General features: G+C 39.8%; 2 protein-coding genes across 2 annotated transcripts in view; both read right to left on the bottom strand.

The window, feature by feature from the left end:
* Positions 1 to 4,376: 4,376 nt before the first annotated feature.
* On the bottom strand, positions 4,377 to 15,158 carry LY96 (lymphocyte antigen 96). The gene is made up of 5 exons (XM_005866383.2): positions 14,881 to 15,158; positions 11,835 to 11,924; positions 7,194 to 7,322; positions 5,458 to 5,510; positions 4,377 to 4,559 (listed from the first exon to the last, which is right to left on the bottom strand). The coding sequence occupies exons 1-5, from the start codon at positions 14,987 to 14,989 to the stop codon at positions 4,461 to 4,463; spliced, it is 480 nt and encodes a 159-aa protein (XP_005866445.1). The 5' UTR covers positions 14,990 to 15,158; the 3' UTR covers positions 4,377 to 4,460.
* A 2,854-nt stretch (positions 15,159 to 18,012) lies between these two features.
* TMEM70 (transmembrane protein 70) overlaps positions 18,013 to 24,713 on the bottom strand; it is a gene marked incomplete at its 5' end in the record, with an annotated part of 12,520 nt that continues 5,819 nt past the window's right edge. The window contains 2 exons of the mRNA XM_014539852.1: positions 18,013 to 18,604; positions 23,130 to 23,235. Coding sequence (XP_014395338.1) covers positions 18,147 to 18,604; positions 23,130 to 23,235 — 564 coding nt within the window. The remainder of the gene's footprint in view (positions 18,605 to 23,129; positions 23,236 to 24,713) is intronic.

Below are 24,713 nucleotides of genomic sequence, written 5' to 3'. Positions count from 1 at the left end.
TCGGGACAGGTGTACACTGACACAGCTCTGCGGGAGCAAGCGGGAGACTGACCTGCACCTCTGGCCTCCAGGGGTCAGTCTCAGGGAGAACAGCCCTGGCTTTTGGGAATCTGGGCCTCGGGCTCATCTGAAAACTGGCCCCCGCAGCTCTCTCTGCAGCGCTGCAGGCCAGGAATCTCAGCCTCGGCTGCACAGGGCCACCAAGTAAACCAACACAATCATGCCCTTTTCTCAATCCCTAAAACAATCAATGTGAGGGAAACCGCTATTTCCACCCACCGTGGGGTTTTCCATAATAGGCTTATGATGGTGCTGCAAACTACTCAGAATAAAAGAAGTGCTATTTTCAGGACTTCTTTAAATTATAGCTCAAGAAGTTCCTAAAAACAATTACATTTACTTACTAGAGGACAGATGAGAACTACAAAGAACAAAGGGGGTCATTTTAAAATAACTGCTGAGAGGTAGCACAATGTAATAGCTGCAAATTACTTGATAACTTCACAAATGAAATTTACTCTTCCACAGGCAGCATGGAAATCCCCAGGAACGATTCTTGTAAAGCTCAACGGAGGGTGAAACCAATTATTTGAACAGGGCAGAGAGCTGAGAGGAGAAATATGAGATCATGAAATTGTTCGGGTGCAGGGAAAAGTTTGGCTCCATAAACTTTTGTTTTCTTAATAGTGGGATGCAGGGGCTGAACTGAAATCTGAGATCCACAAGGCCAGTTAGGACAGTGAAGACAGTCAAAGAGCAATTATGCTAAAAGCCCTAGTCGACTCCAACAGAGAGAACACAGAGCTAATATCTAAGGAATATTTTTTTTTAAGTCATTAACTCTTCCTGAGCAATGAAAGACCAGTAATAAACAAGAATTGAAAGAGTGATGTCTGGGGGATGAAGAAGGCCTAATATATGTTCTCTGAAGATGATTTGACTTTGGGTGGTGGGTGTGCAGTGCAATATACAGAACTTGTAACATAGATCCACACCTTAAACCTATATGATCCTATTAAGCAGTTACCCCAATAAATTTAATAAAAATAAATCAATAAAAGAAACTGTGTGGACAAAGGCTCTGGAGTGGGAGGGACGGTGGCATATTCTGGAACACAGACAGCAAGGAGAGGGAGATGCAGCTAGAAAGGGAAAGGATGGATAAGGCCCAACAGGCCCTCCAAAGATGCCAGCTTTATCCCAAAGGAATCAAAAGCCCAGGAAGGCCCTTATTTGTTCTTTTTTCATCTTGTTCCATTGGCCTTGTGACATGACTGGGCCTGTATTTTGAAAGCAGGAACTGCCTCTGTGGAGAATACTTGGCCTGAGGCCCCTGGCCAGCTGCAGGAAGATCAGCCAGGAGGCAATGCTGTCACCTGTCCCAGAGCAGAGGCAGGAAATGGAGAAAGGTCGGCCAGTTCAAGAGATTTCATTACCTGTGTTTTATGGGCTGAATCATGCCCCCGCTCCCCAAATCATATGCTGAAGCCCTATCCCACAGTACCTCAAAGTGTGTCTGGATTTGGAGATAGGGTCTTTAAAAGGTGACTAAGGTCATATAGATGGACCCTAATCTAATATGACTGGTGTCCTTAAAAGAAGAGGAGATTAACACACACACACAGAGGGACACCGTGTGAAGACATGGAGAGAAGATTATCTACAATCTAAAGAGAGAGGCATCACTGGTGCAGCCACTGTGGAAAACAGTATGGAATTTCCCCAAAAATTTAAAAATGGAACTCCCATTTGACCCAGTGATCCCACTCCACTTCTAGGAATATATCCCAAGAAATCAGAAACACCAATCAGAAAGGACATATGCACCCCTATGTTCATAGCAGCACAATTTACAATAGCTAAGATTTGGAAACAGCCTAAGTGTCCATCACCAGATGAGTGCATTAAAAAACTTTGGCACATCTACACAATGGAATACTACACTGCTGTAAAAAGGAAGGAACTTCTACCATTTGCATCAGCATGGACGGACCTGGAGAGCATTATGCTAAGCTAAATAAGCCAGTCGGAGAAAGATAAATATCACAAGATCTCACTCATTTGTGGAATATAATGAACAACATAAACTGATGAACAAAAATAGATCCGGAGACACAGACGCATCGAACAGTCTGTCAAACCTCAAAGGAAAAGCAGGGGAGGGTAAGAAGGATGGGGTAAGAGATCAACCAGAGGATTTGTATGCGTGCATATAAGCATAACCAATGGACACGGATAGTAGAGGGGTGAGGGCATGTGCTGGGGGGTGGGAGTGGCTGAGGAGAGGTCAATGGGGGGAAAAGGATACATACTAGTATGTAATACTTTAAACAATAAAGAATTTAAATTTTAAAAAAATAATAAAATAAAAAAGAAAGAGAGAGAGAGGCCTCAGAAGGAACCAAATCCACCAACACTGACTTCAGATTTCTGGCCTCCAGAACTGTGAGAAAATAAATCTCTATTGTTTAGGCTACCCACTCTGTGGTATTTGTTATGGCAGCCCTAGCAAACTAATACACTGTGCAAAAAAAATAATTAAGTGAAGAATAAAACCTTTGAAAAATAAAAATATACTTTGTGGGGAAGCACGAGACTTGGTTGGAAAGTCTGTAAGGAGGATTCTCCGAAAGGTCCGGGGCCTCTAGGGGAACTTGCCGAAGGCGGCAGCCCCTGCCTTGACTTTTCCAAATAAGTCCGAGCCCCCGGGTGTTTTACTGGAATGTCTATGTTTAGTCTTTAGACACAACCTTGTAGAAGCATATACTTTCTCAAGGATACTTACCCTGCTGATTGTATCTGGAGGTTAATTTGAGTTCAAGCTGTTACTACAATAAAAGCCTAAGGAGGCAAGCTATTTGGTGCCTATAGCCAAGCAGTTCCTTAGCCTCTCTTTCACAGAAATGAGTGTCAGACTAATCCATTCATCCATCACTCAGGGTCTGCGGTCAGTCCTGGCACATTAGATTTTTTTTTAATTAAATTTTTATTTTTCAGATTATTACAGTTGTAACTCTTTCCCCCCCCCTCCGCCATAGCTCTCCTCCACCCAGTTCCTACCCTACCCTCTGCCCTTACCCCTCCCACTGTCCTCATCCATAGGTGTACGATTTTTGTCCAGTCTCTTCCTGCACCCTCACACCCCTTTCCCCCCAAGAATTGTCAGTCCACTCCCTTTCCATGCCCCCTGGTTCTATTATATTCACCAGTTTACTCTGTTCATCAGATTATATATTCACTTGATTTTTAGATTCACTTGTTGATAGATATGTATTTGCTGTTCATAATTTTTATCTTTACCTTTTTCTTCTTCCTCTTCTTAAAGAATACCTTTCAGCATTTCATATAATGCTGGTTTGGTGGTGATGAACTCCTTTAGCTTTTTCTTATCTGTGAAGCTCTTTATCTGACCTTCAATTCTGAATGATAGCTGTGCTGGATAAAGTAATCTTGGTTGTAGGTTCTTGCTATTCATCACTTGGAATATTTCTTGCCACTCTCTTCTGGCCTGCAAAGTTTCTGTTGAGAAATCAGCTGACAGTCGTATGGGTACTCCCTTGGAGGTAACTTACTTTTTTTTCTCTTGCTGCTTTTAAGATTCTCTCTTTGTCTTTTGCTCTTGGTATTTTAATTATGATGTGTCTTGGTGTGGTCCTCTTTGGGTTCCTTTTGTTTGGGGTTTTCTGCGCTTCCTGGACTTGTAACTCTATTTCTTTCACCAGGTAGGGGAAGTTTTCTGTCATTATTGCTTCAAATAGGGTTTCAATATCTTGCCCTCTCTCTTCTTCTGGCACCCCTATAATTCGGATGGTGGTACGCTTGAAGTTGTCCCAGAGGCTCCTTACACTATCTTCATATTTTTGTATTCTTTTTTCATTTTGCTTTTCCAGTTGGGTATTTTTTGTTTCTTCGTATTTCAAATCTTTGACTTGATTCTTGGGATCCTCTTGTCTGCTGTTGGATCTCTGTATATTATTCTTTATTTCAGTCAGTGTATGCTTAATTTCTAGTTGGTCTTTTTTCATATCCTCCAGGGTCTCACTAAATTTATCAGCGGTTTCCATAAAATTCTTGAAAAACCTTATAACCATGGTTTTGAACTCTATATCCAGTCGTTTGCTTTCCTCCATTTCTGTCATTTGTGACCTGCCTCTTTGTCTCCGCATTTTGGCTGCTTCCCTGTGTTGGTAGAGTGGCTTTGTGTGGAAGGTGTCCTATAGGGCCCAGTGGCTCAGCCTCCCCAAATACCTGAGGTGGACACTCTTGGTGCACCCCTTTGTGGGCTTTGTGCACAGTCTTGTTGTAGTTAAGCCTTGACTGTTGTAGTTATCACTGGGGTGAATTGACCTCCAGGCCAATTGGCTGTGAGAATCAGCTGTGTCTGCAGTGGGAGAACTTCTGTGCTGAAGACACCCTTCTGGGGCAAGACTTGCTTCAGTGGCTGGCACATTAGATTTATTCTAATTGAAAGTAGGGTGGTGTATGATGGTAAAATTCAAACAAAAGAGCATTTCTTCAGTTTTCCCAGTGATGGCTTCCACAACCCATCTGTACTTTCCCTAAAATGAGGAATAAGAAACATAAGTAATATAAAATGCTATGTGCTTCTATTTTCAAAGACTTTTAAAGTCATTTAAATTGGATTGGTTATCATTTTCTCAGTTTTCTAATGAGATGAAATTTTGTGTCTTTGAATTCAGCAGACTCAAAACTCATTTATTTCCCAAGTATGAGAATGTTTTTTAACAATTTTTGAGACTAACCTATGAGATTTTCAAACACTAAATATCATTTGTAATCAGTAAAGAATATGCATTGTTAAAGTTTATTTTTAAATATTCACCCAAAGTGAAATATGCAAAATTTTCATTGTTAGGTATCTAATGCAAACATCTAAAAGCACATGGTTATTATTCATAGAGGCAGCTACGGAGTTCTTACAGTGCTTTCACCCAAAAGTCATTCAACGTATTAACAGTGAGCATTTGCATTACTTTTAGCCGTGTATATTAGAGGAAAAACATGATGTGAAAAAGAGCTTTCTTTCATGTAACTTTTTTATATTTCCATATTCTTCAGAAATAAGAAATGGGAAAACACCCAAAACCAAATAAAAGTAGGGGAAAATCTTGACTATCGATTTTTTTTAATATATATATTTTTTATTTCAGAGAGGAAGGGGAGGGAGAGACAAAAACATCAATGATGAGAGAGAATCACTGATCGACTGCTTCCTGCACGCCCCGCACTGGGGATCAAGTCAGCAACCAGGCACGTGCCCCTGACCAGAATAGAACCCAGGACTCCCCCAGTCCGCAGGTCAGTGCTCTATCCACTGAGCCAAACCAGCCAGGGCTTGAATATCGATTTTTGAAATTGCAAACTGCTTATTCAAATTCTTCACACATCTGTTACTGCCAAAGATTAAGAAAGGACAAAATGACTCCTAGACAATACCTTAGAGAACAGAATGCCCCTGTAGGAGAATGGCACTGTTGTATTCACAGTCTCTGCAAACAAAACACAAAGAACAGGACATCACTAAGTGACTTATTTGGTAGTACAGCATTCACCTTTGACACTTCTACCACTGGCAGCAGCACTCCCAAACAAAACTGTAGAGAAATAATAAGTCTTATCCCCTGGCTCCCATTCTCCTGTGGCTCCTCTCCCACCGCAAGCCTCTCTCAGGACCAGCATTAGTGGATGCAAACTTTTAAGGCCCACTGGTCCCAACGGTGAATGAGTGATGAACGAGCGAGTGCTAATATGCTTCATCCCAAGTAACATATGTGCATATTTAATACTACTGCTCCTTCAGCAGGGTATAATAGAGAAGGACAGTTACTTTAAAAGCAGATATGTCTGATACTAATTCAAGTCCCAAACTTTCAAGGGTCTCATGATGTTTCTTTTTTTTTTTAATTTAGGAAGATTTTTAAAAATATTTTTAATTGATTTTAGAGAGAGAGGAAGGTAGAGACTGGCAGCAGCACTCCCAAACAAAACTGTAGAGAAATAATAAGTCTTATCCCCTGGCTCCCATTCTCCTGTGGCTCCTCTCCCACCGCAAGCCTCTCTCAGGACCAGCATTAGTGGATGCAAACTTTTAAGGCCCACTGGTCCCAACGGTGAATGAGTGATGAACGAGCGAGTGCTAATATGCTTCATCCCAAGTAACATATGTGCATATTTAATACTACTGCTCCTTCAGCAGGGTATAATAGAGAAGGACAGTTACTTTAAAAGCAGATATGTCTGATACTAATTCAAGTCCCAAACTTTCAAGGGTCTCATGATGTTTCTTTTTTTTTTTAATTTAGGAAGATTTTTAAAAATATTTTTAATTGATTTTAGAGAGAGAGGAAGGTAGAGGGAGAGAGAGATAGAAACATTGATGAGAGAAATATCACAAGGACCAGCTACCTTCTGCACACCCCCTGCTGGGAATCAAGCCTATAACCCTGGGCACATGCTCTGATGGGGAATTGAACAGGCGAACTCTTGGTGCATGGGTCACTCAACCAACTGAGCCACACCAGTCGGGCAGCATCTGTGTTTCTTAAATCAGAATGTCCTCAGCTCTGGGCCCATATATCAGCTGCCAAATGGACATGTTTATTTGAATGTTCCAAAATTACCTTGAGCTCAACATACCCAGATCAGAACTCATTATCTTTAAGAATTTTCCCCTTCGTTGGCACTAGAATACCCAATCCCAATAAATCTTACTAGTCTCCATTTCAGCCCCATTACCACAGTCTTAATGCAGGCCCTCATTACTCTGAGCCTAGGGTACCACCAAACTTCCTAATTTGTCTCCACTTCCCTTCTTCTGAGGTAGAGTATAAAGAACACTGAAGGTAGCTCTGCAGCAAAATCTAGTAAGTTTCCATGAAAAATAATAAATGTAATGTTTAGAAAAAGAGAACCATAACCGAGGGTAAATATACAAATATTATCTGAACAAGGTAAAAATTCTAATATCCCTGCAAACACACGCAAGTGTCATCTTAATAATAACTCAATAACATAATTGTAAAATGTCCAAACTGCTAAAAGTAAAAATTTTAAATGGGAATAAAGAGTTATTATCAGAAAAGGAACTTCACATTTTCAGTGTATTTAATTTTCAGAACATTCTCATAAACTATTCTATTTGATTCTGAGAGTAACATAGATTAAATGCTTACCTCCCTTTAGAGCTCTACAAAAAGAATAATCATCATCAGATCCTCGGCAAATGACTTCTTTGCGCATCGGAAAATTCACAGTGTTAAAAGATAAATACAGATTGAAATATAAATTTTTCATGTCTCTTCCTTAAAAAGAAAAAAAATCCCATTAGTCCCTCAAATAAGAGATTACTTTATAAATAATAATTAATATTTATTATATACCTAAAATATGTCCTGTGCTTTTGCAACATAATTTCATTTAATCTTCACAACTATCTATAATGTGGGTATTGTGATCCTTATTCTGTAGATGAGAAAACTGGAGTTTTGAGAGGGTAACTAGTGGATTGTAATCAAATAGAATATTCCACAGTAAGAATTATATGCTATGCCTAAAAATAGAGAAAATTATTTTTTTAGAAAACTATCAAATGAAGATACAAAATTTTCTGTTCTAGTTACAGTTCTGCTAGGAAGTTCAAAGAAAAGAAAGGAAATAATGATAATCAACTCATGCCTACTTTTTAATAGTTTTGATGAAAGATTTCTTGGAGGATAAAATTAAACCTTTTGATTAAAAATTAGGTATATGAGCCATTTATTATTTCCTCATGGTATCCCTATTATCAATTAATGTGAGAAAAGCCAGTAAACAATGCATTTTGCTCAATTCTTATATTATCCAGTTGGTCCAACTGGGAAAGATGTACAATTTTTTTATAATGAAAATAGTTTATTGTAGCCACCACCTCATTGAAAATATTTTCCTAATAAGGTCATCAGGGCTCATTGTAGCCATAACCAAAGGAAAAGTTTTCCAACTTTAACTTGAATTTTACTGTGGGTAACAGAGCTGCCAGCTCCTCCTCAAAACTGTCTCCTTGGTTTGGTGTCAGTGCTCCCACTCTCTCTCTGGTTATCCTTCAACCTCTCTAACTCCTCCTCAGTCTAGTTCATTGACTCCCCTACCTAAGGTTTCTATCCTCAGTTTTCCTCAATATTTACTCTGCCACATAGGATACTAATTCCTAAATCATCATCTTTAGTCTCAACCTTTCTCCTAAATACTGTCTCATATATGCATTCGATATCTCTATTCAAATGTTGGTCATCATCTCACCCTATAGATCCTAAATTGATTTCCTCATCTTCATCAGCAAATCAGCACTAGAATTCCTAATCCCAGTAATTTTACTAGTCTCCATTTCGGCCCCATTGCCACAGTTGTTGTTGTTGTTGTTTTAAATATATTTTATTGATTTTTTAGAGAGAGGAAGGGAGAGGGATAAAGAGCTAGAAACATCGATGAGAGAGAAACATCCATCAGCTGTCTCCTGAACAACCCCCACTGGGGATGTGCCTGCAACCAAAGTACATGCCCTTGACCAGAATCGAACCTGGGACCCTTCAGTCCGCAGGCCGACGCTCTATCCACTGAGCCAAACCAGTTAGGGCCCATTGCCACAGTTTTAATGCAGGCCCTCATTACTCTGAGCCTAAGCTACCACCAAACTTCCTAATTTGTCTCTACTTCTCTACTTATGGGGTAGAGTATAAAGAACATAACAGTGGTCCTATGGTCCAGTCCATGGACTTTAGCCTGAACCTCTCCAAAAACATGGATGTGGGCAGAAGCTGAAGAGCTGTTTTCATGAGAAATTCCTGAGACAGACACATAGCAGTACTGCTGGGGTATACAAGGACAAGGCAGGACAAGAGACCTTCTTTCATTGCTGCATGGAACACAGCATGTTCCCGGTCTCCACTGACACCAAGAAAGGAAGTGCTGTTTTGATATCTCAATGGTCTACATCTTGAGAAGCTTCTTGTCCTTGGACATCACTGTGGTCATGTGAGGCACATGACAAATAGTCAAGGTGAGGTACCACTTGCATGGCTCAGCAGGCCAGGGATATTAATGTGGATGTTGGAGTGAGAGATAAGAACCTGGTGGCTGTCATGTGGTAACTAAGAAGACTTTTTTTGACCTCACCAGGAACTACCAGAAGTAATTTTCAGGGAGGCTTATAGTCCAGCCTTATTTGTCAATCAACTAATGGTACACAAATAATTTACTAGCAAGGTTATAAAGTCTCAAAATAAATAATATCTATTTTTTATTCAATTTCTACTTACAGCTCTTACTGAATAGAAGTAGAGATAGCACCATAAAAACAAGGTTGACTTCTATAATGTGGCCCCAGACTTTACACAGAAATTCTAGTATATTCTAGGGAAACTCAGATCATAATGACAAAATTCTATAAAAATATAACTGAATAATTATTTTGTTAGTAAATTAACATAATGATATAAATGTCATACTTAGTAAATGATTAGGGTATCTATGGTGGCCACAAAGGTACCTACTCAAACCTTCCTTCCAAAGACCCTGCTGGCAGGAAGGTAGTTGGCAGACAGCCCCCAGCTGCACCTTCATATCCATCTCAGCCAGCGGCCAACCTCCCACAGGTCGCTCCGCTAATGACCGAGCACTGCAAGGACACAGAGCCAGCCTACTGCTGCCTGTCACGGCACACGTGTGACAGGTAATCTTTGCTCTAAGGCTCCCCATTGACCTGGCTGACAGGATCTCAGGGATGCATTTTGGTCTGATGACCATGCTACCAAATTCTCCTTCCTTTCTTCTCTCATTTCAAAGGTATCAGATCTGCACCTCAATCTGAACCCTCTCCTTGCCTGCTCGGGCATCCTCTTCCCTTTATTGTTCACTAGCATTTCCTCCTGATTAATGTCTTATATGCCTAATTCCTTCTTGGTATCTGCTTTTCAGAGAACCCTGAGCAATGCCATATTGTATTATTACTACTTGGATCTGCAAGGATACAACTCGCTTCCTGTGTGTAAGGACAAGAGGTTTGCTTGAAAATTAGGTCACTCGTTATGTCATATATAATCACTTCTGCCAAACATCTAGGGGTAAAGCACATCACATAGACCAGAAAACAAAACCTGAGAAAAGAAGAAGAAATTGTAGAGCCAGGCAAAAATTTAGGGATAAAAGTATTTTTTACTCTTGGCCAAGACAATGGAGTGAATAGAGTTGATTGCTCTTTGCTCTGTGTTATCACTCAGCCTCTTTACTGTCACTTCACTTACCATGCCATGTATCTATAGGTCTGTCCCTCCTATTGCCCTGGAAGATCCTTGAAGGTCAAGAGGATGTCTTATTTATCAACGAATTCACAGTACCTATCACAATACTTGGAATATACTATGCATTTTTCAATGACTAAATGAATACAGAAACCAAGTGTCCAAGTGCAGGTTGAACACTTAATTTCAGAAATAGTAAAGCACAAGTTTATTGTCTATTATTTCTGGGTTCTCAGCTACCTCTTTCTTGTAAGCTAGAGAACTAAAACTAGGGAAATCTTTATCTAAGCTTACATATGTGAAAGCCCTTAGTAAACGATAAGCTCCAAATACAAGCTAGAGCAGGGGTGGGCAAACTTTTTGACTCGAGGGCCACAATGGGTTCTTAAACTGGACCGGAGGGCCGGAACAAAAGCATGGATGGAGTGTTTGTGTGAACTAATATAAATTCAAAGTAAACATCATTACATAAAAGGGTACGGTCTTTTTTTTTTTTTAGTTTTATTCATTTCAAACGGGCCGAATCCAGCCCGCGGGCCGTAGTTTGCCCACGGCTGAGCTAGATTGTAGGTGATGATAAACAGTAATGGTGAGGAGGATGACGAGAACTGAAGTGTCCTGGGATCCTAGGGCTTCACACAGTGAAGCTGCCTGGTCAGAGAGGATAAAGGTTTTTGTGTTTTCCCAAACACTTGGGTCCAGCCTGATGCTATAACCATCACCCAATTTATTTTTTACTAAGCTGATGACAAGTAAAATCACAGAGAGGAAAAACAAAACAACACAAACAAAAAACATTGTCTTTTTTTATCCCATCATCATCTTATTTTTTTTTTAGAAGGGGGATCACCTTTAGGAAAAAATGTCCTGGCTTGCTCATACACAGATCTTTAACTAGTGGAAACCTAACTTTATTTATCAGTTGAATAGCTAATGACTGACAAAGGATATACTAATACCTAATAGATTGTTAGAAGTCTCATATTATTTCCACTTTTACCCTCCATACCATTATGTAATCTCTTCCCCATGAGTGTGAGCCTAGTAACTTGCTTCTAACAAATAGATAAAGCCAAGTTGATAGAGTGGCACTTCCATGATTAGGCTACCCAAGACTGTGACTTCTATCTTGTTAGCTGACTGTCCCCTTTGCTGGTTTTGATGAAGCAAGAAGCCATGGTGAAAAGGCCAGCAGCCAGACAGGAACTGAATCCTGTCAAAAGTCACATGTGAACTGCAGAGAATCCTTCCCTAATTGAGCCTTCAGGAGAGACCCCAGTCCTGGCAAACAGCTTGACTGCAACCTGGTGGGAGATCCTGTAGCAGGCATGGCAAAGCCACGCCCAGATTACTGCCACACAAAGACTATGAGATAGTAAATGTGTACTGTTTTGAGATATTAAGATTGCGGTCATTTGTTACATAATAACAGAAAACTAATACATGTACATTTGGAACACAATCATTTGTCATTGATATCGCTTGAATTCTTTTAACAGATGTACATTAACAAAACTTTGGTTTTGTTACAAAACTTACTTGGAATGTAGAAAATATGCAAATATCCTTTGCTTCCCTTCAATTCTACACAGGGTTCACTTCTTAGTGAAATAGGATATTTCATGTTATCTAAATGGAATGAAGATAATGTCAATGCATTATTTCCAATAAAGTGAAATATTCTGAAATTCACCCCCCCCAATGATGCCTTTAGTATTAAAATTGTATAATGAGAAAAACTGATGATGGTTAAAAATATCTCCTTCTCCAGAGGAGTAGCGTCGCAAGATGGCAGAGTAGGAAGTCCAAGACCCTTCTTTCCCCCACAAACTTCGAATTCAACAACAATTCATGGACAAATTCCCTTTGTGAGAAATCAGAAACTAATCGAAATTTTCCTGTGACCCAGGAGAACTCGAATGCAGACTCGCTGAAGTTGGTAGGGAGATTCAGGACACCCTCTCAACAGAGACCCTGAGCCTGGCACAGCAAAGACAGGAAAAGAATCCCCTAGCCTCCAGCTTCACTCGGGAGGGAAGAGGTTAATTCATGCATCCAGATGCCCAAATTTTCCAAGAGGGGGTCCCAAAAGGACTGAAGAATAGAAAGTTGGAACAGACCTAAAATTAGTATGGAACCTGAATAAGTAATCATTTGTACAATCATCTGCTTAGCCCAGCTGGTGTGGCTCAGTGGTTGAGCTTTGGTTGACTTATGAACCAGGAAGTCACGGTTCAATTACCAATCAGGGCACATGGCCAGGTTTCAGGCTTGATCCTCAATCAATGTTTCTTTCTCGCTCCCACTCCCTTCCTGACTCTCTAAAAATCAATACAAACAATTTTTTTAAATAAAAAGGCAGCCCTACCTGGTTTGGCTCAGTGAATAGAGCGTCGGCCTGTGGACAGAAGGATTCAGGTTCGATTCCGGTTAGGGCACATGCCCAGGTTGCGGGCTCCATCCTCAGTAGAGGATGTGCAGGAGGCAGCTGATCAATGATTCTCTCTCATCATTGATGTTTCTACCTCTCCCTCTCCCTCTCCTTTCCTCTCTGAAATTAAAAAAAAAAATAAATAAATCAAAAGACAAATCAGCTCAATTGGTTGGGTGTCATCTATGCACCAAAAGGTTGCTGGTTAAATTCTCAGTCAGGGTATGTGTCTGGGTTACTGGCTAGATCCCCAATAGGGGATGTGCAGGACACAGCCCATTGATTCACTCTCATTTTGATGTTTCTCTCTCTCTCTCCCCCTCTCCCTTTCTCTAAAAATCAATAACATATATTTTTTTAAATGTATGTTATTGATTTTTTTACAGAGAGGAAGGGAGAAGGATAGAGAGTTAGAAACATTGATGAGAGAGAAACATTGATCAGCTGCCTCCTGTACACCCGCTACTGGGGATGTGCCCACAACTAAGGTACATGCCCTTGACAGGAATCGAACTTGGGACCCTTCAGTCAGCAGGCCGACACTCTATCAACTGAGCCAAACAGGTTAGGGCCGTGGTCGGCAAACTGCGGCTCGAGAGCCACATGCAGCTCTTTGGCCCCTTGAGTGTGGCTCTTCCTAAGCCTTAGGAGTACCCTAATTAAGTTAATAACAATGTACCTATCTATATAGTTTAAGTTTAAAAAATTTGGCTCCCAAAAGAAATTTCAATCGTTGTACTGTTGATATTTGGCTCTATTGACTAATGAGTTTGCCAACCACTGGGTTAGGGCAATAAAAATATTTTTTAAAAGACAAATCAAATTATTGATACTAGGAGCTTAAAAGCTAATTATAATATGAAGTGGTATATAAACAAAGGCCCCCTGAAACTTAGCACAGAGAAGGTGGCATGATCAACGTGTAGGCCGAGTGGACGAAGGAGCCCTTTTGGAAGAGGGAATGGACACTGATCTTGTAGGATGGAGAAATTCCAGAGCCAGGTTGAGAGGGAATTCAGCACAACCCACAAAGGTGAGCTTGGTCTTGCTCTCACACCTGTCAATTATGCTAACTCCCCAGAAATAACATCTATTAGCGTTTGCCAGAGTATATTTCTTAGGATAGTCAACACACACTCAAAAAATGAAATAAAATGGTAAACCTGGAGATTAAATAGGTTTCTTCTTTGCACAACTTCTCAGAACTCAACAGACATTTGTAATTCTCCCCAAAATGGTTAAACCATAAATCCCCTTTCCCAAAAGAATCTCAAAGAACTAATATTTTGGCAAGCCTCTCTTTCAACCTCTCTGATATTATATCCAACCCATGGTGAGCAAGGAAGTGGAAAGCACCAAAGAAAGACAGTGGCCAAGCCCTGAAACTGTGCTTTCAGAAAAAGAGGTCTGGGTAGGGCAGGGATCAGACCAGTCCATAGCATTAGGTATGGCTGATTTTTTAAAAAGTAGTCAAGACTGTTTCTATGTGGCTCTGTGTTAAAAATTTTACCTCAGATAGGTTCTAAAATCACTTTCATTTTACAGATTAAAATGCTGTAGTCCATCAAGAAATGTTTGTTTGCTTTTTGCTGATCCGACAAAAAAAGGAAAAAAAGAAAGTATAATTCTTATTCATTCATACCAAAAGGCTATTGTTGTGTTGGCTGCTGTCACTTTTTTATTTGACAGTCTAAGGGAAAAGAGGTCCGTGCCCCTGACTAAATAGCCAGGTGTCGCATGTTTTAAATATTGTGGCCCAGCGGTTGAAAATCGCTGGCCACAATAATCCGTTCCAGGAGCCACCTGGGACTGTGCTTCCTTGTCAAGAACTAGTCTTGGGGCTGGAGGCAAAAGCTCAGAAGCAGACAGTTCTGCCAAAACCGGGAGGAATCTGAAGCTAGGCTCAAGGTGGAGACAGTTAACCACAGGGAACAACAGAAGCACTTGGAGGTCAAGAACAACAGTTAGAGACTGGTGAGGCCTGTGAAGGATCAAGATAACCCACACAGGGAAGTCATCAGCCGTCACTCTTGCTGCCGGCAGCAGCTGGAACACACGACGCTTCCTGTGTCCCCACCACAGCAGAATGAGGTTCCTGTGAAAACACACCCTCGAAATAGTTGGCACTACAACCACTTGTTGCTGTGCACTTACCGCAGTAGCTATACCAAAGGCTCACATCAGAGGAGTTGCAGATCCAGTGCTCCCCGGGTTCAGGCAACGTGGAAGAAAACAGGGTGGAAAAAAGCATAAGTGGGAACATGATTTAATAGCTCCAAAACTTTACAAATGCAAGGAGAACCAGCAACTCATCCTCAGGCTCTTCTTCCCTTTCAGTAAGTAGGAAAGAGTCAACTTAGTCATCAGTCACATGACTTCTAAGTTCCAATCCGTTTCCTCTTTCTGTGTGTGTGTGTGTGTGTGTGTGTGTGTGTGTGTGTGTGTGTGTGTGTGAGAGAGAGAGAGAGAGAGAGAGAGAGAGAGAGAGATTTGAGCACTTCCTGCAAGGGGAGAAAAGAAAATGATTTAGAATATATGTACTCTTTTCCAACACTTGATGCAAATTACAACGCAGAGCTTTACACACAAAACAAGGTATTTCCCAGTCAACAGTAACAAAGCCAGCCTGTAGGTCTCCTTTAGGATCCCCACAGACGACACCCCTTTTCCGTCTACATTGTTATTCTCCCACAGAGGCTCTTTACCCAATTTCTCATGGCCCAGAGCACTGGGCAAATAGATCTGAACTGAACAGCCCTCTGCAAACTATTTCTGCTCAGCAACAGTTCAGCCATGGGGCAGAGCCGAGCTGCACAAGACCCCAGACAGTCCATCAGCTGTAGGTCTGCCTTGTGGGCTGGGGCCCCGCCAGGCTTGAGAATGCACTTCCTTAAGCAAACTGCAGCTCCAGGAAGTATTTTGAGCCCTAATAATAAAATGACCACTATTTCATGTATGGCATGAATTTCATTTCAAAATTCTTATTCCATTTCAGAAAAAGTTAATCCTTTAGATTCTTTGCTATTTGAAATCATTTATAGGATATAGTTTGGGATTACAATGACATGGAGTTGGGGCCTAGAAATCTACAAGTTTAGGTGGTCATAAGCACATGTTGGTAAAAGGTTTCAAGAACTGTGTGACTTTTCTTTTTTTTACATTTTAAACTATTTAATAGAGGTATTTGTTGTACATGTGGTTTTAGTGTAACAAACACAAAATTTCTCTATGAAAACACCTAACCTGAGTTGGAAATGAAATCTGAAGAAACTCTAATTCACAAAAGTAACTCTTCAAAATATAAGCAATGATTGATCCGAATTGAGGAGTTTCCCTGAAGTTCAGGGCTCAGACCCAGGACAAGAATGAGGGAAAACTCCTTGTAGGTCAAAAGCTCTGAAGTCATAGGATTACACTTGCGGGCCCTTAATGAGAGTGAGCTTTCTCAAACAGCCCCCGAAAGCCCCGGAAGGAGGTCTTGCTGCTCAGGCAGTTTTGCAGCTTTCCTTTTCTTTTAAATTCAAACAGCCCCCGAAAGCCCCGGAAGGAGGTCTTGCTACTCAGGCAGTTTTGCAACTTTCCTTTTCTTTTAAATTACTTAAAAAAAATTTTTTTTTTATTGATTTCAGAGAGGAAGAGGGAGAAATAGAAACATCAATGATGAGAATCATTGGTCAGCTGCCTCCTGCATGCCCCATCTTGAGGATCGAGCCCACAACCCAGGCATATGCCTGACAGGGAATCGAACCATGATCTCCTGGTTTATAGGTCAATGCTCAACCATTGAGCCACACCGGCTGGGCTTCCATTTTTTTTAAAGGCACAAATCCACGGGAGAGGAGGATATGGGGAGTTGTTCAATAGATATTTTCAGGTTTGCAAGATAAAAACATTCTAGACATCTGTTGCACAGCAATGTAAATATAGTTAACACTGTACTGAATTGTACTAAACTGCACACTTAAAATTGGTTAAGATGGTAAATTTTTGTTATACATTTTACCATAATTTAAAAATGTGTTTAGCCCTGGTCAGTGTGGCTGTTGATTGAGCATCATCCCATGCACCAAAAGGTCTCTGGTTATATCCTAAGTCAGGGCACATGCCCGGGTTGCAGGCTTGATCCCCAGTAGGAGACATGATAGAGACAGCCAATGTTTCTCACATCAAAGTTTCTCTCTCCCCTGCTCCCTCCTCCCTTCCTTCCACTTTAAAAGCAACGGGAAAATATCCTTGGGTGAGGACTAACAACAAAAAGATATACATCACATTAACTGCTAAGACAGCAACAAGAATATACCTAAGTAACACAGGGCAGAACAGGCAGGCAAAGACCCAACTTGCAAAGAGATGGAACCAGCTTATCTTTGAGACCCTCGAGTCCGCTCTCTGCTAGGCAAGCTGGCAGATCCTAGGACCTAGCAGAAGGCAGGCTCTGGGTGTCACAAAAATGAGCTCTTTTCTATCTAAAGCTATAAGCTAGCAGTTTCAGACTTGATCATCCCTATGAACTAGTGATGGCCCTGCTGCCTCCCCATCAACCTCCCTTCATAGAGGCGAGGCGTGAAGATTAGCCTCACCATCTTGGCAGGCAGTAAGACATTAGGTAGCTCCATGCAGTTTGGGTGTTTTGTTAACTGTGACTCTAGCAATTAGCACAGTACCTAGCATACACTAGGCACTTAAGATTCTACAGATCTAAATGGTTTGAGCTCTTTTGCTCCTGGCTGAAAATCCTTCAAAGGAACCAACTTTTGTTTTACAATTAGAGGTAAAATCTTAAAATGCCAATACTTAGTAAGTTAGCAGAGATCGCTATTTATGAAAGTACTATCCACCTTAGTGCAAGTTCTTTTCCTACTGATAGGATGCACCAAGGGAGGAGTGCATGAGGGACCACAGAAGACACTGCTGAGGGCACCATTTCCTCACAGCTTACTACATGGAGAGCCTTATTACAGGCAGCCCTGTCAGAGAACCGAGGTAACAAGCTGTGACCAAAGGAAGCAGATTAACACTGCTTTCCAGAATATGTAAATTTTTTAAATAGTTTTTAATGTGAGAAAAGATTGTATCTATACTTAAAAAAATCCAAACACAAAGGAAAAATAACCCCCCTATGTGCCTGATATCCAATTCCCAGCTGAAAGACAACCACACTTATTCATTATCCATGCATATGCCAGCATGTACATGTATTTTCACACCTTTTTTAAAACACAAATGGTGGAATATTGTGTTTTGTTTTTCAAGCATAGCTTGTTATTATAAAGGAATATAATTATCTGAAAATCAATCAAAAGTTGTTTGTTACAGTTTCAATTTTTTAAGTCACTAATAGAAAACAAAAGTAAAGGCAATTTTATTATTATACACGGGAAAATAAATCACATTTAAGCACAAACATAAAAACAACAGACTCATTTCTCATCTTCAAGCTGTTTCTTTTCACTGGGTTCTTCCATATCAAAAGTGAATGGTTTGTCATAACCCATTAGATGGTCATAGTCTTTGGGGTTTGGAAAGAGACCTGGATTAACTAACAGTGATTTTGTTTTAGCATAAAATGTGGTAAACAGATGTGTGCTGCTTGGAATCTTCACGTCATTCTGTTGAAACACAGTACTGGTTTCTAAAAGCAAAACATTGTAAGTAATGGCTTTGTAAGTATCTGTCGTGGCCTCATGGTACAACCGAATGACATAGCCTTTTGTAACTAAGTGAAGCAGGACTGGAGTGATCACTGTAAAGCTTCCTATGATGCCATAAAATAAGATTTGCAAAGGCAGACTTCCAAATACAACATTATTTTGGGCAAAAATGTATGGTAGAAATGTAAGGCTGATCACACTTGTAGAATAAGAGAAACATTTCACACCTAAACAGGAAAAAAAAGGGAGAGGATTAATACTTTTAAATTTTATAAAACAATCAACCTATCCAATTAATTTCCCACATTTGTTCTTACTATATCATCATTAAAACAAAACACAGAAGTGTTATAACATTCCAGGTTCTGTCTGAAGCACTCTACATATTTTATTCATGAAATCTATAGACAGCCCTATAACACACATGCACAATTATTAACATGAGATAATTTGAGATGGGAAAAATGAGGCCCTTGTTCAATGTCACATAGCTACCAAGTTGCAGTGCTGGGATTCAAACCCAGGCCATGTGACTCAAGTCCAGGCCATTGGCCATTCGAGCGCACTGCCTCTCCAGATGGGAAATGTGCTTTAGGATTAACTGGTCTCTACCTCAGTTCCCCAATAAAAGATTTAACAACACTCAAAGATCATTATAAGTACTATAACAATCAGTTCAGTCAGCACATTATCAAATAAAACTCTCTATTAACAAGCACCTGCACGTACATAATATAAATTCTTCAAATGGGGGGCTAACTTTATCTAGCTAAGAACCCAAGCTTAAAACAACAAATTACCAAAAATAAAAATAATACCAGTGGATAGAAATATATAGGAAAGGTATTCAACATATCATATTAGAAAGATTCAACATCAATGACTTCTGAACTGTATACTTAACAATAGTTAAAATGATAAATTTTGTTATGTGTTTTACCACAATAAGTAAACAAATGACTTTAAATGTAAATTTCTTTGCATGTATACTTTTAACATAATCCCAATAAAATACCAACTGTTTGGAAAATAGACAAGTTGATATCTTAGACAAACCGATTATAAAGTTAATTTGGAAAAACAAAAATAAAAGTGGAGGGGAATGTTAGATACTGAAACATAAGACTATAATTAAGATAGCACGATACTGCCCTGGCTGGTGTAACTCAGTTGATTGGCGTGTTGTCCTGTACACTGAAAGGTCCAGGGTTCGATTCCCTGTCAGAGCACACACCTAGGTTGAGTTTGGTCTCTCGTTGGCGTACGTTTGAGAGGCAATCGACCAATGTTTCTCTCTCACATTGAAATGTGTGTGTGTGTGTGTGTGTGTGCGCGCGCGCGCGCGCGGGTGCCTTTCTCCCTTCCTATCTTAAAAAAAAAAAATCAATAAACATATCCTCAGGTGAGGAGTAAAAAAAAAAAGCATGGTGCTGATGCATAAAAAAGCAGACTGATCAGTGGAACAAAATGAAAAATCAAGAAATAAACTTTATAGTATATGGATATTTAGTGCAGAATAAAGATTAATCTAAAATAAATGGGCAAAAGTGGTACTGGACAGCTGGATAGCCATACAGAAAAAGATAAAATTCAATCCATCCCTCATATCAGGAAAATTGCAAATAATTCCGAGATTTAAATATAAAAAAATAAAATCATAGAGGTATAGGAAGAAAACATCCATGAAGTCCTTTGTAATCTAATATGAAAACTTTTCTAATTATGACTCAAAATACTGAAGCAATCAGGGGGAAAGGCTGGTAAATCTGAACCCATTAAAATGTACATAGATATGAACACCATAAACAAGTATAGACAAATGACAAAAATATTTGCAACTTCTATGCAAATAACACTCCCAATATATAAAATGTTTCTAGTATATGAGAAGAAAAAAACCAACACTGTACAAACATGCAAGAAGTACAAGCAAGCAGTTCATTGAAACAAAAATGCACACGGTCCTTAAACAGATTAAATGATGCCAAACCTCAATCATATGAAACATGCAATAAAAACCACAATGAGATGCCATCTTCCCCCCAAACTGGCAAAAACCAAAAGTTTGACAGCAGATGCTGTTGGACAAAGTAGACACTCTCATCCATTACTGTTGGTTGAAGGCTTGTATCAGTAATTTAAAAATAATTCCTTCCTCTCACAGTAGTTGCCATGACACTGGTACACGTGGGATACAATGTGGACCAAGTTGCCTCCTATAGTAAAGCCTCGTCAGCCCTTCCAACTACCTCTTTTTCCTCCATTGTCACAGTGTAGTGGGTTGAATAGCATCCCCCCAAAAGTTATGTCCACCCTGAATCTCAGAATGTCAACTTATCTGGAAATAGGGTCTGTGCGGACAAATAAATATTGAGATGAGATCATACTGGATTAGGGTGGGCCCTAACTACAATGGCAGTATCCTTATAAGGATAGGCAGGACAGACACAGAGAAGGCCCTGTGAAGTAGAAGGCAGAGATGAGTTATACAGCTACGGAAGTAGTGCTGAGAGCTACCAGAAGCTGGAAGAGGCAAGGAAGAATTCTTCCCCAGAGCCTTCAGAGAGAGCATGTCCTGTCAACACCTTGACTTCAGACTTCCAGCCTCCAAAACTGTGAGAATAAATTTCTAATATACACATACACTTTATTTTGCCTGGATTGAATTACTATTTTTTAAACATATTCTAAGACCACTTGAGGTCTTGCTCCCTGGTATATGTCATCAGTTTGGCTCAAATAAACTCTTAAAAATTTTTCAAAAAGAAATAAACATAGCCCTAGCTGTTTGCAGGTTTGGCTCAGTGGATAGAGCGTCAGCCTATGGACCAAAGGGTCCCAGGTTCGATTCTGGTCAAGGGCACATACCTCAGTTACTGGCTCCTCCCCAGCCCAGGCCCTGGTCAGGGGCATGCAGGAGGCAACCAATCGATGTGTTTCTCTTACATCGATATTTCTGTCTTTCCCTCTCTCTAAAAAAAAACAAAAAACCTTCTAGGCTTTCCGATCTTCCTTTGCTCATACTACTTCCATGCCTGGGATGCCTTTCTTTCACACCTCCTCATGTTTAAAGTCTACTCATCTTAAATGAGAATACTATGACATAAGTAATTACTTATTGCTGAATTAACAAAATGTCTGCAAATGTCTTTAAACTAGGACCCATTTGGTAGTTAAAGAACCTTCAAGAATGGTGCATCTATATCTTAATGTCTCTTAATTTTACATAGAAAAAATGTTTCTCCCTGTTTCTACATAAAAAAAAATATTAATCCCTGATAAGTAGTGACTTTCTATTATCATAATACTGAAAGAAATCGAATATTAAATTCCTCTACAAGTTACAATTCTAGAACTTTGAATACCCTGGATAGATTTCCTCTTACACAAATATTACATCCTACTCACACCAAAATTAATTCCTATTAATATTCTCGTCTTTCCAGAATGGATTCAAGTGTGAACATTAGATAAATTGATGACTTTCCTGCATTTGCAGGAACAGTGTCTGTTCAGAGGAAGGTTATGATGGGGATCACTGTTAATACAACTCAGTGGCATCAATCCAGGTATCCCAGGCCAGAAATGTGACACAGCACAGGCTCAATGGCATAGTCATGTACTGACTTCTGAAGAAATTTCTAAATTGATTATTAGAATAACTTCAGGACTTCACTCAATAGTGATAATAACCTGTCCTTACTCCTAAAGTTTTAAATAGCTAAAAATGTACTTTAAATGCACTCTATTTTAATGTCAAACACTAGAGAACACACAGATTTCCAGAGTAAATTTTAATGATTGATTGATACCAGCATGATCAAAAACACAAATGCAAATGTGAGTGTTGAAATCTAATGTCGGACTTGGTTATAAAAACAATCCTCCATATAATTCAACTTATACCTTTTTTAGATTATATAACGAGATACCTAAGTTCTCCTGATCTTCCCTACTAAATTGTTCCATACTAAATTCTAATTATGATCTAAGGAAAGAGTTTTAAATTTGTAGCAATTTAGTACACCATCTTTTCCTTCTCCACAATTCTCTACCACCTGGAAAAGCCACAATAAGCATGTTTGTTGAAAGTTCTAAGATGACCTAAAAAAACTGTAAAAAAGTATTACATGCTCATTTTAACTGCCAAATTTTAAAATATATGAAATAAATGTTTATTAAAAAAAAATAACCTCTTCAGAGGTATTTTCTTTTTTTTCTGTATATTCAAACGTTACCTGAATATACACTTTTTGCTGTTTTGTTGTTAAACATCCCAAGAGGTGACCAAAGGAAAGAAGCTTTAATACCTAGCCATGCCAAAACCGGTTTGGCTCAGTGGATAGAGCGTCGGCCTGCGGACTGAAAGGTCCCAGGTTCGATTCAGGTCAAGGGCATGTACCTTGGTTGCGGGCACATCCCCAGTAGGAGATGTGCAGGAGGCGGCTGATCGATGTTTCTAACTCTCTATCTCTCTCCCTTTCTCTCTGTAAAAAATCAATAAAATATATTTTTTTAAAAATACCTACCCATAAGATCACAAAGGCATAACAGACTTCAAAAATCTATTTAAATCTAAAAATGCAAAGGTCTCAACCTCTAAATCTTCTATCAACAAGCCACAAGAAAAAAAATTATAGTTTATTTTTTCCTTGTCTTGCAATTAAGAGGTGCTAAAGTAGCACATACTAAGAGCTTTTTTTTTTTAACAATTAAAAGGAAAAGACAATACCATCATTTCTGATTACCCACCAAATACTGTTTGGGCCAAATTCCCAGTATAAATCAGTCTTCCGTCTTCTGATTTTTCAACTTGTTTGTGTAAGCATCGAACACATCTTTCCCAACAAATGGGTATCTATTAAAACAGAGACCTTTATAAGTAGATAATTAATTGTATTTAGAACAACTTTTAAATTAAAAAAAATTAAGATAATGAAGAGAACTTGTCACATGAGGTGATAAGGAACTCTCCCAAATAATCTAGAGCTAAAGATACCAAACTTGCTAATAGAATGGCTTTCCTTAAGTCCCGTCATAAGTAGACCCATGTTAAGTTGGAATTTGAAGGCGTAGGTTTGCATCCCAGCTTCAAGCTTTTTAAATAGTGTGACCTTGAACATATAAAAACTTCACTGGAATAGTTTCTTCTATTCCACTGTTAATGAGAACATCACCCTCGTTTGATTGTCAGAGTTACATGCATTTGCTCTTCAAAAACAAAAACTTTATTAATGTAAGTAAAACACTGAAAAATCAGATTGTGTAAATTCCAGAATGTTTTTATTACTTCTAAAATATTTATACTGCCCTGGCTGGTTTGGCCCACTGGATAGAGCATCGGCCTGGGGACTGAAGGGTCCCGGGTTCGACTCCCGTCAAGGGCATGTACCTTGGTTGCAGGCACTTCCCCAGTGGGGGGTGTGCAGGAGTCAGCTGATCGATGCTTCTCTCTCATTGATGTTTTTAACTCTCTATCTCTCTCCCTTCCTCTCTGTAAAAAATCAATAAAATATATTTTTAAAAAAATAAAAAATTTATACTATAGCTAGTACAAAAAAAAAAAAAAAGAGTAAGTCTTTAAGGCCTTGGATCTATCCCCTGGCATCCTTTGCTCCCTTTAAGGAAACCATATTACTTGAAATCCAACATCAAATTTCATGGTAACAGGAGTCCCCGGAGCATCGGAAAATGAATTTCACAGCACACAAACTTCAAAAGGCAAGCCCAATTCCTTTCTGCTGAAATATAATTAGTTTCCAATTTCAACCATGTCTGCAAATCCTGGTATTTCACTGGGCAGGATCAGAAGACAACTGACTCAGATTAAAATGAGAGGATTAGCATCTCCATCCCCTTTTTTCAGGGAGCAAACGAATGCCTAAAAATAGAGCCGCCAAATGAAAAAACCCGAACTCAGCCCCACCGGTGTGGCTCAGTGATTGTGCACGGACCTATGAACGGGAAGGTCACGGTTCGATTCCCGGTCAGGGCACAGGCCCCGGATTGCAGGCAGGAGGCAGCCAATCGATGTTTCTATCTCTAGATCCCTCTCCCTCCTCTAAAATCAATAAAATATTTTTTTTTTTAAAAACAACTCAAAGTCAGGTTATCCAAGTTCGTGATTCGGGATATAATCTGCATGGATGTGTTGCAAATTAACCCTTCTGAGCTTCTGCAAAAAGGGCAAACTGCTGTAAAGTGCTCGGACCCACGCAGAGAAGAACCCCTTCCCAGAGGATGCGCCGAGCCCCGCGGGAGCCGTGGTGCCCGGGCTCACGGGCTGTTCCCGGGCCGAGTCCGGCTACTCCTGCGGCCCCCGCCCAGGGCTCTGGC

This window comes from Myotis brandtii, unplaced genomic scaffold, assembly GCF_000412655.1.
Source record: "Myotis brandtii unplaced genomic scaffold, ASM41265v1 scaffold23, whole genome shotgun sequence".
NCBI classification, from domain to species: domain Eukaryota; kingdom Metazoa; phylum Chordata; class Mammalia; order Chiroptera; family Vespertilionidae; genus Myotis; species Myotis brandtii.
This window is presented reverse-complemented; position numbering and strand designations above follow the sequence as displayed.